The 15,354-nt window shown below is 36.9% G+C and overlaps 3 protein-coding genes across 5 annotated transcripts in view; 2 read left to right on the forward strand and 1 right to left on the reverse strand.

Moving 5' to 3' along the window:
- LOC127841392 (uncharacterized) overlaps window positions 1–15,354 on the forward strand; it is a 605,785-nt gene that overhangs the window by 557,306 nt on the left and 33,125 nt on the right. The window lies entirely within an intron of this gene.
- LOC127841396 (bone morphogenetic protein 7-like) lies at window positions 1,907–10,417 on the reverse strand. The gene is made up of 3 exons (XM_052370217.1): window positions 9,671–10,417; window positions 3,176–3,356; window positions 1,907–2,064 (listed from the first exon to the last, which is right to left on the reverse strand). Exons 1-3 carry the CDS (start codon window positions 10,044–10,046, stop codon window positions 1,950–1,952), a joined length of 672 nt encoding a protein of 223 aa, XP_052226177.1. The 5' UTR covers window positions 10,047–10,417; the 3' UTR covers window positions 1,907–1,949.
- On the forward strand, window positions 12,249–15,344 carry LOC127841397 (uncharacterized). 2 transcript variants are annotated; one of them, XM_052370218.1, is made up of 3 exons: window positions 12,249–12,372; window positions 12,586–12,752; window positions 14,242–15,344. In XM_052370218.1, the coding sequence occupies exons 2-3, from the start codon at window positions 12,590–12,592 to the stop codon at window positions 14,718–14,720; spliced, it is 642 nt and encodes a 213-aa protein (XP_052226178.1). In that variant the 5' UTR covers window positions 12,249–12,372; window positions 12,586–12,589; the 3' UTR covers window positions 14,721–15,344. The 2 variants fall into 2 exon arrangements, with proteins under 2 accessions (XP_052226178.1, XP_052226179.1); XM_052370219.1 differs by lacking the exon at window positions 12,249–12,372 and adding an exon at window positions 12,412–12,507.

Below are 15,354 nucleotides of genomic sequence, written 5' to 3' on the forward strand. Positions count from 1 at the left end.
AGGTACCTATCCATAAAGAAGAGTGCCTGAAAAGTCAATAGTCGGCACCAAAGATGCAAAGGAACTGACGTGTTCTGTGCAGCTCAAGATATCATTAGAAAAAATGTTATAAATTATTCAGATTGAACTATAAATGATTATGCTCTTGTTTTCTATACCCCATTAAGGGTATCACGTTTAAACTTTTAAACGGTCGCCTTTCGTAATTTGGTCAAAAACGTTTACAAAAACTGTAAACGTTTAAACGACAGTCAATATCAATATAAATCAGTTTAGTTCATTACGTTACGACGTTGCAAAGCTTGTTAACAGCTGCTGAAAAAGACTCGTATTAAAAACTATTTGTATCACGTCCACCACATGCCCCTTATTCACAATACCGTAAACATAACAATACACCATGTACGGACTAGGCGTCTTGAATATTTAACACACGTCATCACAAAATTCCCGCCTTTTGTTGCATGAGCATGACCCGAAGCGTCTTGACCATTCGACGCGCGTCGGCACGAAGTGCACGAGGAAATTTTTCTGACGTTTCTTCATCGGCATTCATTTCAAGAGATATTGCGAACAATCTCCGTCTAGGAATATTTTTAGCTAAATTGAAGTATGCATCTTTTGATGTACATCGTATTTAGTAAAACATTGACAATTTTAAAACCGGTTTACTCTTATTTAAAGAATGTTGGTTCGATATTAATTCGTCTTTGTCACAGAATAGTACCGCATGTAAGTAGACAAAGTGTAACCCAATGGTTCGACAAGGACGAGAACAGTTGGTTTTAATATGACGTAATTGCGCAAATGGGATATGCACTAAATATGACTTCCGGAAATAATTGCTACTTACAGTTTGAAGATGCGATGGCACTGATGCTTTTAAAACAGACGTAGGGATACCGTTTAAAAGGTAATGTTTCGTTTATTTAATTTCGTTTAAACGTTTAGAAAAATCTGTAAACGTGATACCCTTATACCCCATTTTTATAGGACAATATTTCCTTGTTAACAATAGTCAGTATAACAGAGCATTATTTCCATCTTTTCCATAATCAGTGTAATAAGGAAATATTTCCTTGTTTGAAATAGTCAGTATCGCAGTGAATTATTTCCATCTTTTCCATAATCGGTGTAATTAGGAAATATTTCATTGTTTACAATAGTAAGTATTGCACTAAATTATTTCCATCTTTTCCATAATCAGTGTAATAAGGAAATATTTCATTGTTTACAATAGTCAGTATGGCAGTGAATTATTTCCATGTTTTCAATAATCAGTATAACAGGGAAATATTTAATTGTTTACAATAGTCAGAATGGCAGTGAATTATTTCCATGTTTTCAATAATCAGTACAACAGGGTAATATTTCATGGTTTACAATGGTCAGAATGGCAGTGAATTATGTCCATTTTTTCAATAATCAGTATAACAAGCAAATATTTGCCTGTTTCACATAGCCAGAATAAGTGAAAAATTATTAGTTTCTTTTTCCAATGTAAGTACACCAGGGAATCATTTTCTTGTATTCCATCATCAATATTGTAAGTGGCCACCTTTTTAATAAATATTGAATCTCATTCTGGAGAAAATTGGGCTTAATGCATGTGTGTAAAGTGTCATACCAGATTAGCCTGTGATGTTTGCACAGGCTTATCAGGGAGGACACTTTCCAATGGCTACTGATAATTTGTTTAGAAGAAGTCTATATCCTTTTCAAACAACATGTCTAGATGGATATTGTCATCCCTGGTTAGCCTGTGCAGAATACATCTGGGACAAAACTTTATGCACATGGATTAAGCCCAGTTTTCCCACAAAAAGACCCTATTAAACTTTATACCGGTAATCACAAGACCTCTCACCTCATCTGTGTCAGAGGCCTCATCAACCACAAGGGAATGTTTTAGGGACATAGTGGAGGAGGCCACCTCTATGTCTTCCTCATCAAGAGTTGTCATGTCTTCGTCGCCATCTGAAACCGTTGCTGGCATGGACAGGCGACCATAGTGCTTCTCCCCCAACTTGTACAATGGGCTCTTCTCTCTCTTCACTCCTAAGCCTTTAATTATAGTATACAGCATTAAAACAGGATCGTATTGCTGATATAAGGTTTGCTAACGTCAATTGAAAGGGACACACATCATGTTTTTATAATTTCTTTAAAGAAAAGTGTCTCCATTTCCAGTGTCTGGTAAGAGTTATCACACTGATGATGTAAGACTTATTACACAAATGATGCAAGAGTTATAACAACTGTGAAGCACTAATTACCGCAACAATCTTGCACAAGTTATCACATTGATGATGAAAGATCACATTCATGATGTCAGAGTTATCATATTGATGATGCAAGCATTACCGCATTGATGATGTATGAGTTATCATATTAATGGTGCAAGAGCAGGGTTGTCATTATTAACCGATTGCCGATCGAATTCATCGGTTAAAATCGCCAGAAAATCGGTTGTTTTTCCCGAATCTTTAAAATTGCAATCGGAAGTTTTGATCACGCAAACCGAAAATAATTGACAAGGAATAACCGTAGTATAGTAGAGCGACACCCGGTCATTCAGTCAGTCCGTTACCTCCGCCTAAGAGCTACTGTTTTCAATGAATTTCTCAGCGAGTGGCCAATATTGATTTTTCTAGCTGTCAATCAAATTCTTCTTGGTAAGCACGTCAACCAATCAGCGCACAGGCAGCCGAATACATGCCGAAAAATAATTAGCCTGAGCACAGGCAAATCTGGGACGACACTATCCACCTATACTGGATTTACGTTACAATATACCTCCTTTAAAATAATTAATGATACATGCATAACAGCGGAAAGCATCGCCCATGATAATCACGAGCAGTCCTGGAAGACAGTTAACCTACAAGCATTAAGCCCAGTTAAGCAAAACATGTTCACATCTACATACGAAGGCTCATTACAATAGCTGAATCAGTTCTCAGCTATTTAGCGTTAAATTGTTTCCCCTTTTTTGACTACTTAGCCCAATCAAAGCTATAGGAGATCTTTATCGAGAAATTGACATAGGATATTCATATAAATGATGTTTCACTGCAGTATAGCGATAAGTTATCGAGTTATTGCGCGAAAACGCTAGCATTTTAACAATTTTTCAAGACACCTAACGAAAAACGCCAACAAAAAGTCCACATACTCAAGATCATGTCCCTGTGCTATTCGAAAGATCTCGATCCTACAGTCGGCATCTCGGGACTTCCGGCCCTCCTTATACAACCGGAACTCGGCCCCCATGACGAGCTCCGACATGGCGACGTCAGTCGTGTCAAAGTAGAAAGTGATGTCCCGGTCGTGACGCAAGTGGGGTATCTTGCTTGCTGCAAATATTTGAACCTCGTTCTTAGAAAACGGGCCTTAATGCGTTTGAGTAAAGTGTTTAGTATATATCACTGTTTACACAGCTAAGTCTGCGCAGTCCACATAGGCTAATCTAAGAAGACACGTCCACCTTGAATGGATTTTCGATCAGAAGAGACTTTCTTTAACCCTTTGCATGCTGGGTAATTTGTCGTCTTTAAATGAAAAATACCATAAAAGCGGAAAGTGTCGTCCCTGATTAACCCTTGCGGATTGCACAGGCTTATCTAGGACTACACTTTACGCACATGCATTTAACCCCGTTTTCCCAGATGTCTGTTTTTGTTTATTTGTTTAGCCTTTGCATGCTGGGAAATTTGTCGTCTGCTAAAATGTCGTCTGCTGAAATTCTAAAATTAGCATTTTCTTCGATTTTTTTCAAAGAATATTATCAGAATAGCAAACAGTTTGGATCCTGATGAGACGCCACGTTTTGTGGCGTCTCATCTGGATCCAAACTGTTTGCAAAGGCCTTCAAAATTCGGTTCCCGCACTGAAAGGGTTAGTTTCAGTTATACCACGGCAGTCACTTAAACCAACGCACACTTTTCCTGAGAGAGCTCGGCTTCTTAAAAACAAGCAAATAAGAGTATCTCTTCGGTTCTATGCTGCTCGATTATCCAATAAACACTCATTTATACGCAATTTAAAAATAAAACACATTTCGTTCGTAAAACAATTATGATATTGGCCAAAGCTAGATAGAGTTGAATAGGTAATATGTTTCGCAACATTTCATGACACTTTACATGGCGCAGTGTTAGCGCATGCACTTGCGGATTCTGGCGATACGGGTTCGAATATTGGCGACGTCAGTTTTTTTTCTTACTATAAAAAGCAGTTACATGTAAGTGTATTAAAACATTAAATATAAGCAAGCCATCATATCTTATAAAATTGATACATTTCCAAAATATGTTAAATATTCCCCATAAAACGTGGATGGAAACGAGATATTGATTAAATTTACGTTGTTCCTTAACTCGTTTAATATATGTCATCATTCCAATATATACAATAAATATGTTCCAAACATTTTTACTATCTTTTTGCATTCTCAGTTATGTGTTTTTAATAAAGTGAATCTCGTCGTATTTGATTTTGAGATGACATATTTTTCAATGTTCATGTATTTATTAATGGGATACGGCACTTTAAATAGTTTTAACGGATAATAATTGTCTTGTCGAAGACTGTCGAGATTTTTTAGGGCTGTAATTTCTTTGTGACGGCAAACATTAATTTTCGATTCGGGGCGGCAAGAGAGGGGGTCAGTAATATCAGTATTTTGTTATTAATCTGCAAATTATTTGAATAATTTGAATAAGGATTACAAACTTCAGAACGTGTGATCCAAAATACAGTGTGCTTATAATACTTTGCATAAGTAACGAAGTCGGTAAATATAACAACAACTACTACAATAGCAACGTATTGTTACGTTCTGCTTAAATGAAGCGATCGCAACACTATAACAAGAGGCCCATGAGGGCCTGAATCGCTCTACTGCTATAAACACTGTGCAAGTTTGGTAAGAATAAGATAGAAACTGTGTACTTAATTGCGCAAACAAGGAGAATTTTCTCAAATTCAAGTGGAGATTATTTTGTACTTATTTCTCCGATACTGCTCATATTCATTAGGGTTCAAGTCCTCATTGATATAAAGATACTGTGCAAATTTGGAAATAATTGGATGAAAACTGTGGAATTAATTGCGTAAACAAGCGGGATTTCAAAATTTTCTTATATTCAAGGGGAAGTCATTCTGGACTTATTGCTTCGATATTGCTCTTTTTAAAAAAGGGGTTTCAATCCTCATTGATACAACGACACTGTGCAAGTTTGCCAAGAATTGGATGACAATTATGGACTTAATCACATAAAAAAACGGAATTTTCATTTTTTTTCTCAAATTCAAGGGGAGATAATTCTAGACGTATAACTCCGATATTGCTCATTTTAAATAGGGTTTGACTCATAATTCAGATAAAGACACTGTGCAAGTTGGGAAATAATTGTATGAAAACTGTGGACTTTATTGCGTAAACAAGCCTTATTTCACAATTTTCTCAAATTCAAGGGGAGGTAATTCTGGACTTTTTACTCGGATGTAATCCATTTTCAATAGGGTTCGAGTCCTCATTAATATAAAGACACTGAACAAGTTTGAAAAGAATCGGATGAAAACTGTAGACTTTATCGCGTAAACAAGAAAAAGTCCAACGCACGCACGCACGGACGGACGGACGACGGAAACCACGCCATGACATAAGCTCTTCAGGCCTTCGGCCATTAGAGCTAATGAATAATAACAAACAAAACAATAACAATATGGCATGAAAGGCCCAAAGTCGCTTACCTGAGATACAAAGGAGCTAACCTGCTCAGAGTAGCCCCATGGAGATTAACATATTAATGTGAATTTAACAAGGTTTTACAGTAACCATATGAGGCAAAACGCCTTGCCCCCTGGCGGCTTACTTTTCAACAGACCGAACCCATTTTTGGATCCAAGATATTATTTCGAAAAAATTTAGACCAAGCTTAATAATTACTGGACAATAAATGCGACTTTTAGAGTGTTTACAATGTTTTACTATAGCCATATAAGGATAAATGCCCCGCCCCCTGGCGGCCATGCTTTTCAACCAACCGGAACCATTTTTGATCTCGTCCAAGATATACATGTTATTGGAACAAATCTTATGACCAAGTTCCATGAAGATCGGAAATAAATGTGGCCTCTAAGAGTGTTAACAAGGCTTTATTATAAACATATAAAGAAAAATGCCCCGTCCCCTCGCGGTCATGTTTCTCAATCATCCACAACCATTTTCTAACTCGTCCAAGATATTTTTGGAATAAATTTCTCACCAAGTGTCATGAATATTGGAAAATAAATGTGGCCTCTATAGTGTTAACAAGGCAAATGTTGACGCCGCACGACTCACAACGCACGACGGACAAAGGGCGATTACGAAAGCTCATCGTGAGCACATGAGCTAAACACAAAGATATAACTTTGACCTTAGCTTACGATTTAAAAAATCGTATGATAACGTTACTTAAACAATTGAAACAATAGCATTATAAACGTTTAGCCAATCAGAAATAAAATTTTCCTCCGGGTTTCACTTTGCTCGCAAAATACCAAGCACCCTTGATACATATTAATGATTTTCCGATTAAGATATATGGTTTGCAATATTTCACCACTTCTTGTTTCATTTATGTGTTCTTATTCTTAAAAAACTTTTCTTTTGATAGCTTTTCAAATTTTCATTCAGTCAACTGTTACATTTACTTCGGCAGATACTTCCCTGCACTTTGCAAATAGACTTTCAAAGCCGTCGGCGCTCTCGTTTCGCATTGGCGAATAAATATTATATCACCAACCATTAAAATTCCCGACGATCAAAAGTAATGACAGCGTCTGTGCACGTTGGCATGAACCTAGGAATATGCCGATAAGGAGAGTGGGAATCGGAAGCCTAATGGATAATTAATGGATAGATGGTTAAGCAATGCGTCTGGTGAAATCCGAAACATATAAATGCTATTCCCGACGGCTTGTAAATCAGGTGGTTTATATTTTCAATAAAAAAGCTACGATATTGCCAAAAAATAAGAAATCACAAAAACGAAAATCCAGTTCAGTGTCGTCCTTATTAGCCTAAGCAGAGCCGCAGACTGCACATGCTAATCTTGGACGGCACATGAAGCACATGCATTAAGCCCAGCTTTCCCAGAACGGGGCTCATATAATATCACAGGCATAAACAAACATAAACGACGTGGTACCAGTTTTAAGACAAAATATTTATTTCTACCCACACCGTTTTAAGAGTTTGAGAATACAATCAATTTTTAAGGCATTCCTTATTTAAAGCAACTGTGATACAATATCGGACGATAAATGATAAATTAAATAACAAGATAGAAGCTTTTCAATTATTTCAATTCCTTCAATTCTAAGATGCACTATTCACAGTGAAACAAATCTTATAAGGGACCTTTCCCGTCCATCTTAACTACACAATTACAACATTAATTAGATGTTCGTCTGGCTTAACAGGAATGTTTTGTCATACGTTGCTTATAAATGTCACGGTGGCGAGTAGTGTTAAATGTCAAAGAGTCAAGGTTTCTATTACAGTCAACAGGTATAGATTGTCTCCGTTCTCTTTACATGCTTTTTAATTTGTGCAATATATTGTTGTTATTGTATTTGTGTATGAAATAAAATGAAAATAGTTTATTTGTGTATTGAAGATGGTATATACAATGGCGTTAATAATGTAATAACGGGTTCCTTTTTTAAGATTCCGCATTAATAAATGACAAATGTGCAGGTATTAACTATTGAAACGTGCAATCGGTAAATAGAAATAAGTAATAAAGCACACTTGTTTTCCTTCGTACTTACTTCTCAATATCGCTTGAATCGCAACCTTAGAAACCATAGTAAATACTGATATAATTTGTGAATACTGATATAATTTGTGACGAGTATGTTCGATAATTAACTCTCATTAATATCTAAATGCGAACGCACTTGTACTGGATATTTCTTTAAAAAAAAACACCAAATTAACGAATCAAAACGTCAGATAGTCCTCTTGTAACTCCCTCATAATTACGATACGTTTAATAAATAACATCCCGAAATTACGAGTTAAGTTCTGACGATTGCCTCACATCACACATAATTTCGACTCGCTCTGACCATTTACGCACTCATAATTAAGACTGTTTATGTATAAATCGTTAAAACGATTTGTTGATTAGTTATTTCGACTGTCGGACTAGCTTGCAAGACACTTTAGCGTCTAGAAAAAAGGCCTTGGCAAACAGCGTAGACACAGATGAGACGCCGCGTGATGCGGCGTCTCGTCTTGGTCTGCAATGTTTGCTTAAAGGAATTTCTGTAAGAAATATTCTAAATATAGAAATAAATATACTAGACATCCCCAATTTTGGAAATAAATTGATCCAATTAAGATGAATGGGAGAGTCCACTCGGCATAAATGGGTTACGGAGACCGTGAGTTCGGGCCCTGCAACGAACTGATTTTCTCGCGGGCAAACTTTCACGCACTGATGTTAGCATGTGAATGGCTAAAGAAAACATTTAAATGGGATCATAATAGTTGCATGGCTCTAGTGCAAATCGTGCCGGAGGATATAGTAGCAAGGACGGACGGACGGACGGAAAGACGGCGGAGATAACATAATCCCCCCGCTCCAATTCGGAGCGAGGCGATAAAAATAGCTTTCATTTCACGTTAGACTTGATTATTTTATATGTTCTGTGATTGTATTAATCGATTCAGTTTCGTTTTTTTCGGGCTTCATTCCGAACCCAAACAGCAGACAAAAAAGCTAAAAAGAGCACTAAACGTTAAACGACATGAAAATAAACAAAATGACATCACTTAAGTTAATTGTTCGTTTGCTAGATGTGGTGTTATCTCGATTATTGCATGCTGATGGGAAACAAGTATTTCTTCCTAACACACAAAATATGGTATTATACTTATGGCATTGACTGAGCGTTATAATAATGCACCATGGTAAATACAAATTAGGACGTCGCCTAATATTGATACGATGGATAATACAAATACTATGACGTTAGGTAACGTCATCATATTACAAAACTTTGAAAGTAAAAATACTATCACGTCATGGAACGTTCATCACTATTATTAATGTAATAACAGTGTGTGTTTTTCTCGCCATTTTAGGAATGGGGTCGGGTCCTTTTGGATTGGGAAAATCTTGTCATTTCCGCTTAAATTGAAAAAAGAGAATTGTTGTTTCTTTGGCTAAGAAATGCTTTAAAATTCAGAGTAAAAGTGATTTCAATATGACATTTTATAAGATTCAACTCAGATGGCTTTTTTCAATAGAAAATGGGTTCTACTGTAAGCCAAAAATTTTAACGAAAAGAAACTATTAGGTATCAACGTTTACAAAAAATACTCCGATGTCACTGAACGCACGGACTCTAGATGAGTCAATATACGCTCCGTGCTGAAGGTTAATCTTTATTGTTTAGTGAAGTATTTATAAACAATGACGTCACGTAACGACTTAATGTTACTCGTTATTACGTGCAGTGGTTTATAAAATTGTGACGTCACGTAAACGTGTTTTGGTTAAAAATAAAATACTATCATATGACGTCATTTACCCGTATAGCTTTTACTACGTAATATTGATGGTGAAACACTATGACGTCGCGTTATTTAACAGTTATTTAAACGTACCGTGGTTAATAAAACTACGTATGACGTCAGTTCCATTTATGTGTTCTATGGCTTTTCCCAATGTAAGGTTGACTCTACTGTGGAACTCTATGTCGTCTGTTACTGTTTCTCCGTCTTCGTTAAGCAGCGAATTATACAGGGTAATCATGAACTTTGGTGCCGAATTTTCGTATTCGTGTTTCACGATGTTCGGACGTTGGTGTAGGCCGAGTAACGTCAAAATTTCGTGCTGCATTTCTGCCTGTTTGCGTTTGTTGTGGTGGTCAACAATCATCGTCTGCTGTAAACGATTGTCCGCGAAAAACTCGGAGCAGAAGACCAGTTGATATGTTTCGAGGAAAAGACCCAAACAACACAGGAATTTTGGTAGATCCATGTTAAACACTCAGAATGTCGCGACTTTATTTGGGGTCTAATGTCTTATATATGAATCATGCTCATATATAGCACACTGTTTATCTCTGATTAAATAATCCAAATAACGTCTAAAACTCGAAATCGTCACATAATCTTTGATTGATCACTGGTCTATAACGAGATAAATATCCCTAAATTTCGTTCACTTGCAAATCAATAAAACACCTGCTAAATGTTTTCAGCTTTTAAACTTGTATAATGAACCGTCTGACAAAGCGTTCGCTGTATAGAAGGAATGTTAAACATACACAAAGAAAACCTGAGCACTTAACTTGTCCGTGGGCTAAATAACGTATTTACCTGTGTGATCTATTTTTAGACGACGCAATAACTTCGGATGATCTTTATCGTGATTGGTATATTACGATCTGTAATCGTGTAATATCGACATTCTCCGGAAAACTCCGTGAGATAAACTCACAATCGTGATACATCGGCTATCTCGGATTCCTCCGTAAGATATTATGAAATAAATCGTCTGCTGATCCAGAGTGATAAACTCAAGGATTTTTTTCGGTCTAAAACAGGTTAAAAAACACTTTGTCTTACAAGCAACAAATGAACGAACAGATGAACAAATAAAGGAAAGGTTTGGTAAAATTAACAGATATATGAATAAATAAACACATCAAATTGATTTAAAAAAACAGATGTTTTTAATGAAATAAATAAAACATACATGTACAATAATAAATTGTAAGTTATTTCAATGAGCAAACAAATAATACCCGTACGTGTTGTATTAATCTCCGAAAGTGTGCACTATTTTCCGTATAATCTTATGTAAGCCATTATCATAATATCAGTATTAATATCTGAATTTCAGAAAAAAAAACGTAATCCCCCAGTGCAATTTCAGAGAAATATTACATGTAACCGATCATTTTCACAACTACAACGTCAGAACATTCCGCTACCTGATCGCTATTAATGAGACATTGTTTAACCAGACATTTTTGGTTCGTGTAGAAAACATAGACTAAACACTATTTCCAAAGAAAAGATATTACTCCTTCCCAGTTAAAGGACTACTTTCTATTCATTGTTAGTCATAAACATCACAAGTGCTGTTTTTTAAATCACAAACAACACACATCTGTTTGAATACAATATTTAAACGGCTGAACACATTAGCTATCCACTAACGATGGTTTGTTAATATTTTAATTTAACTTTAAACATGTTTGAAATCTGTGAAAGCGTCAGTTACGACGTGCTCGTGGTCGTAGTAGAAAATTGATAAAATTTTCCGAATTGCAGCCTGCACGATTTTTTTTTTCATGCGATGGTCATTAACATGGCTAGTGTGGAGATCTCTGTGCGTTGTTCCGTACATACAAACCTCAATCATTTTTACCTGGTGGCATATTCCCAACAATCCTAAGGGACGACTTAGGCAATATTTTAAATAAATTTTATTTTTACTTCGTTTACGTAAAAACTGGGCTAGATTAAACTTTACCGGTACGCACTTGTTTACCACTATCGACAAAGCGGGGGTTTGGGGGCGGTAGCCCCCGATACTAAGGAAATATATAGGATAAAAAGGATTGTAAGGTGTTGCGTTAGTTGTTATGTGTTAGGTGTAAAGGGTTAGGGTTAAGGTTAGGGTTAGGGTTAGGGTACGCTGTTTGATGTTAAGTGTTGTGTACCGGTAAAGTTCAATCGTCCCAAAAACTGTTTTAAACAAGTACATATTGCTAATAAGATTAATATGATCTCCATTTGTGATCAATATACTATCAATTGAATTTGGCCTAGAAAAGGGTGATATGGCTATTAATCTAAATTATAAATTTAGTTTCAGAATTTACTTTGAAACTTTATGAATACCGACCTTTTCATACCCAAACGACGAATCTCGTATAATTATGGCGTTCCCGCAAATGCATCTGAACCTTGCTCCGGGAAAACGGGGCTTAAGGCATGACCGTTTATTGTCGTCCCAGATAAGCCTGTGCAGTTCGTGCATGCTAATCATAAGAGACTTTTTCCGCTTTTAAGGTATTGTTCGTGTAATGGGAGCGAAAATCCAGTTTAGCAGGCAAGTGTTGTCCCTGAGTAACCTGTGCGGACTACACAGGCTAATCCGGGACGATACTTTACGCACATGCACTAAGCCCCGTTTTCCCAGAGCGAGGCTAATAACTTTAATGGTAGGTATCGTGCTGAGGTATGTGTACTTGTACATCGAATACACAATGTGGTCTTGACATTGTGTAAACTAGCGTTGGTAATATTTAAAACTCAGTCACTTAATGAAGCTTTCGAGATAACATTTATACGTGAGTATTAAACTTACTAAATTGTTATACCTATATTCATAAACATGTAGCTACTAGATTGAGTTCACTTGAAATTTCTACGTTATTCAGACAGTTTTAGCTGCTAGTGATCCAATACATACCAAATTCACATTAGTACGTAATTTAAAGATCTGCATAATAATGTTAACATCGATTGATGATAACCAAATACCCGGATGTTACTCCTTTCAGAATCATGAGTGGATACGCTGACCACAGTGACGCTCTGGACCCCAAATATGGCGACCCATTCCCGGTCCCAATCGTCATGGCAACGGAAGAAACCCTGAAAGGGTATGGAACAATCGTGACCAACTTTGACGAGACAAAAGTTGAGATTACACCGTGGCCAGTTAAGGGTAAGCCGTTTAGTCGCATTTTTATGTTGCAAAACCTACTGTATTGAAGTGTATTAAAAAGTTCCGACTGTTTTGGTATCTACCGTTATATACGCGGCTGTTCTTGTTTACTTCTTGATATTGTTATTGGTCGTGTTAATTAAGGTATGGTAATTGTATGAGTGTGAACATGTGTGTTCGTGTGTGCGTGTTTGTGTGTGCGAGTGCGTGCCTGCGTGAGAGTGTGTGCATATGTGAAAATGTAATCAACAAGAAAATAATTGTATTAAATACTTTATGTAAATAAATAATTGTTCATTGACACCATTTCAATATTGAAAGAGAAATCAATAATATAAGAGAAGTCATGTAATAGAGTTGCTTTTTATGACACTTCTATAACACTGTTACAGTAACCTTATGCGTCAAAGTCTACATGTTCGCATGAAATTCAGAAATGCATTATGCATACCATAGTTGTTTGAAAGCCTCATTGAAAATAAGATTGCACTTGTTAAAACGTTTGCATGACTTTGTATCACTGTGTTGTCTTAATGAGTTACCTTCAGAAAATAAATAGATTATTATTACTATTATTATATTATTATACGCACAAGAAAAATGCGAGTCATTTATTTGCGTGTAAACAAAGATAATTAATACGAACATTATTTTGATAATAATTACTCTTATATATGAGGTCGATTAACATCGGTAGATTACATCTAATTATTTGGACTAGATTATTATATAATCTGACATCGTTGAGAGCTACATTTAATTCAGAAATCGGGCTTGTTTTCTACATTTTTTTCGATGTTTATATGATATGTTAGCAATTATAACTTTGAGCACAATTAGCAGAGGTGGCAAGCACGATGAGACGGAGTGTTACGCACACGATCAAAATCCCAATGTGCAAGGTTAAGGTTACTTCTCAAGGTCGAATAACAAGTATAATAAAGTAGATCGTAACACTTTATCCCGTGTGTTATTTTGTCCAACAGGGATGTACTTTAAATACCTTGACAAAAGCGAAGGAAATGTTTGACGGCAAGTTGCACACAAGACACAGGGCCCAAGTCTCAATTCCACCATTCAAGGTCAAAAGTCAAAACTAATTAGAGTGCATATCAAGGATTGTCACATACTAGTTAAAGAATAATAACAAAAGTTGCAAGTATTTTGAGGCGCCGTAATCCAACGCCAAGGCCATATTTACAGGTCAAAGGTAACATAGTTTGCAATCGTTTACTTATATAAAGACTTTATAGAATGGGATATCTACAGGACAATGATTATTTGGTTCAAACCGTTTTGATCGAAGTTTGCGCGGAAAATGTATATTTATTTCTGATTATGTTAAATGTTGACAACAACAACTTTGTTATAGTTGTGTGAACTCTTTAATACTGTTCAACTCACTACCCCTGGTTCTTTCTTTTCAGAAAAACGTAAATCTCTATGAAACTTCATTCTTTTAAAACGAGTCGTGTTATGTTGCTCTCAGGTTGGCGACCACTTTTTTCCGGTACCGGAGACAGTGGCGGCGAAATCAGCGGCGAATTTCTCTACAAATGGACGGGCGAATACTGCACGGCTTTGAACAAGGCCGTTGACGGCGATTACGTCACGGGGCGGTTACCAGGCAACGTATCACCTAACAACCGATCGCATGTGCTTGTGAGAGAGGCTAACTACCACCCTGACGGTGACCAGGTGTTTTTTCCCACAAAGAAAGAACCGTTCGTGGCATTGCTAGCACTTCCGGGCGATGACATCAAACTCGAGGACTTCGTTGCATTCTATTTCGACGGGAGTTTTGGTTTTCAGATTCACGCAGATATCTGGCACCAGCCCCTGTATCCGGTCAGCGACGAGGCGGTGTTTCTCGGGAAACAGGGCGCCGTGCACGCATGCGTGGTGGTTGACACGGCAAAGGAGTTCGGGAAGTACCTGCTGGTTCCCTTGACCCCGCCAGAGAAATAGAGGTTGATGCCCGGCAACTTGGACGGACTGATTAGACTGATGCAGTCGTTTTTGTCGGACATTCTATTCATATTAATTATATTACTAAAATAGAATCCGGGGACTTTCACTCCCACTTTGGACATCGTCCTCTGAACGGAAGTAGACTGATGCAGTCTGTCACCTTTTAATGCATTATAATTGTATGATCCTCTTTCTTGGAAAATTGTGTTTGATGCTTGTCTCGAACTGGGAAAACAGAGTTTAATGCATTTGCGTAAAGTGTCGTCCCAGATTAGCATGTGAAGCCCGTAGGGACGGCACTTGCCACATTTTTACGGAATTTTTCATTTAAAATACGTCTCTTCTTAGCGAAAATCCTGTTTACGCCTTTAGTGTCGTCTCTGATTAGCCTGTGTGGACTGCACAGGCCAATCTTGGAAGACACTTATCGCTCATGCATAAAGCAAAGTTTTCCCAGAACGAGGTTCGTTTAGCCATGTGTAAATTGGTTATTTTTTATGTACCGGTAATGTAAACAGCGCTTGCCATTCTTAGCTTCCTCAAGAAAGTTAACCGAAAATTGTCGCAAAAAAGTTAAATATAACTTGGTGAAATATAAAACAAAATATATTCGTCAACATTTCCTTGATTT

The sequence above is a fragment of the Dreissena polymorpha genome, chromosome 8 (assembly GCF_020536995.1).
Source record: "Dreissena polymorpha isolate Duluth1 chromosome 8, UMN_Dpol_1.0, whole genome shotgun sequence".
NCBI classification, from domain to species: Eukaryota; Metazoa; Mollusca; class Bivalvia; order Myida; family Dreissenidae; genus Dreissena; species Dreissena polymorpha.

What these genes read in the sequence shown, in the direction of transcription:
- LOC127841396 (XM_052370217.1), bottom strand. Translation starts at nt 10,046, where the DNA reads ATGGATCTACCAAAATTCCTGTGTTGTTTGGGTCTTTTCCTCGAAACA. An exon ending in ACGTAGTTTTATTAACCACG is followed by an intron (nt 3,357 to 9,670) that starts GTACGTTTAAAT and finishes AAATATTTGCAG; the next exon opens with CAAGCAAGATACCCCACTTG. An exon ending in GCACAGGGACATGATCTTGA is followed by an intron (nt 2,065 to 3,175) that starts GTATGTGGACTT and finishes CTATAATTAAAG; the next exon opens with GCTTAGGAGTGAAGAGAGAG.
- LOC127841397 (XM_052370218.1), top strand. Translation starts at nt 12,590, where the DNA reads ATGAGTGGATACGCTGACCACAGTGACGCTCTGGACCCCAAATATGGC. An exon ending in TACACCGTGGCCAGTTAAGG is followed by an intron (nt 12,753 to 14,241) that starts GTAAGCCGTTTA and finishes TGTTGCTCTCAG; the next exon opens with GTTGGCGACCACTTTTTTCC.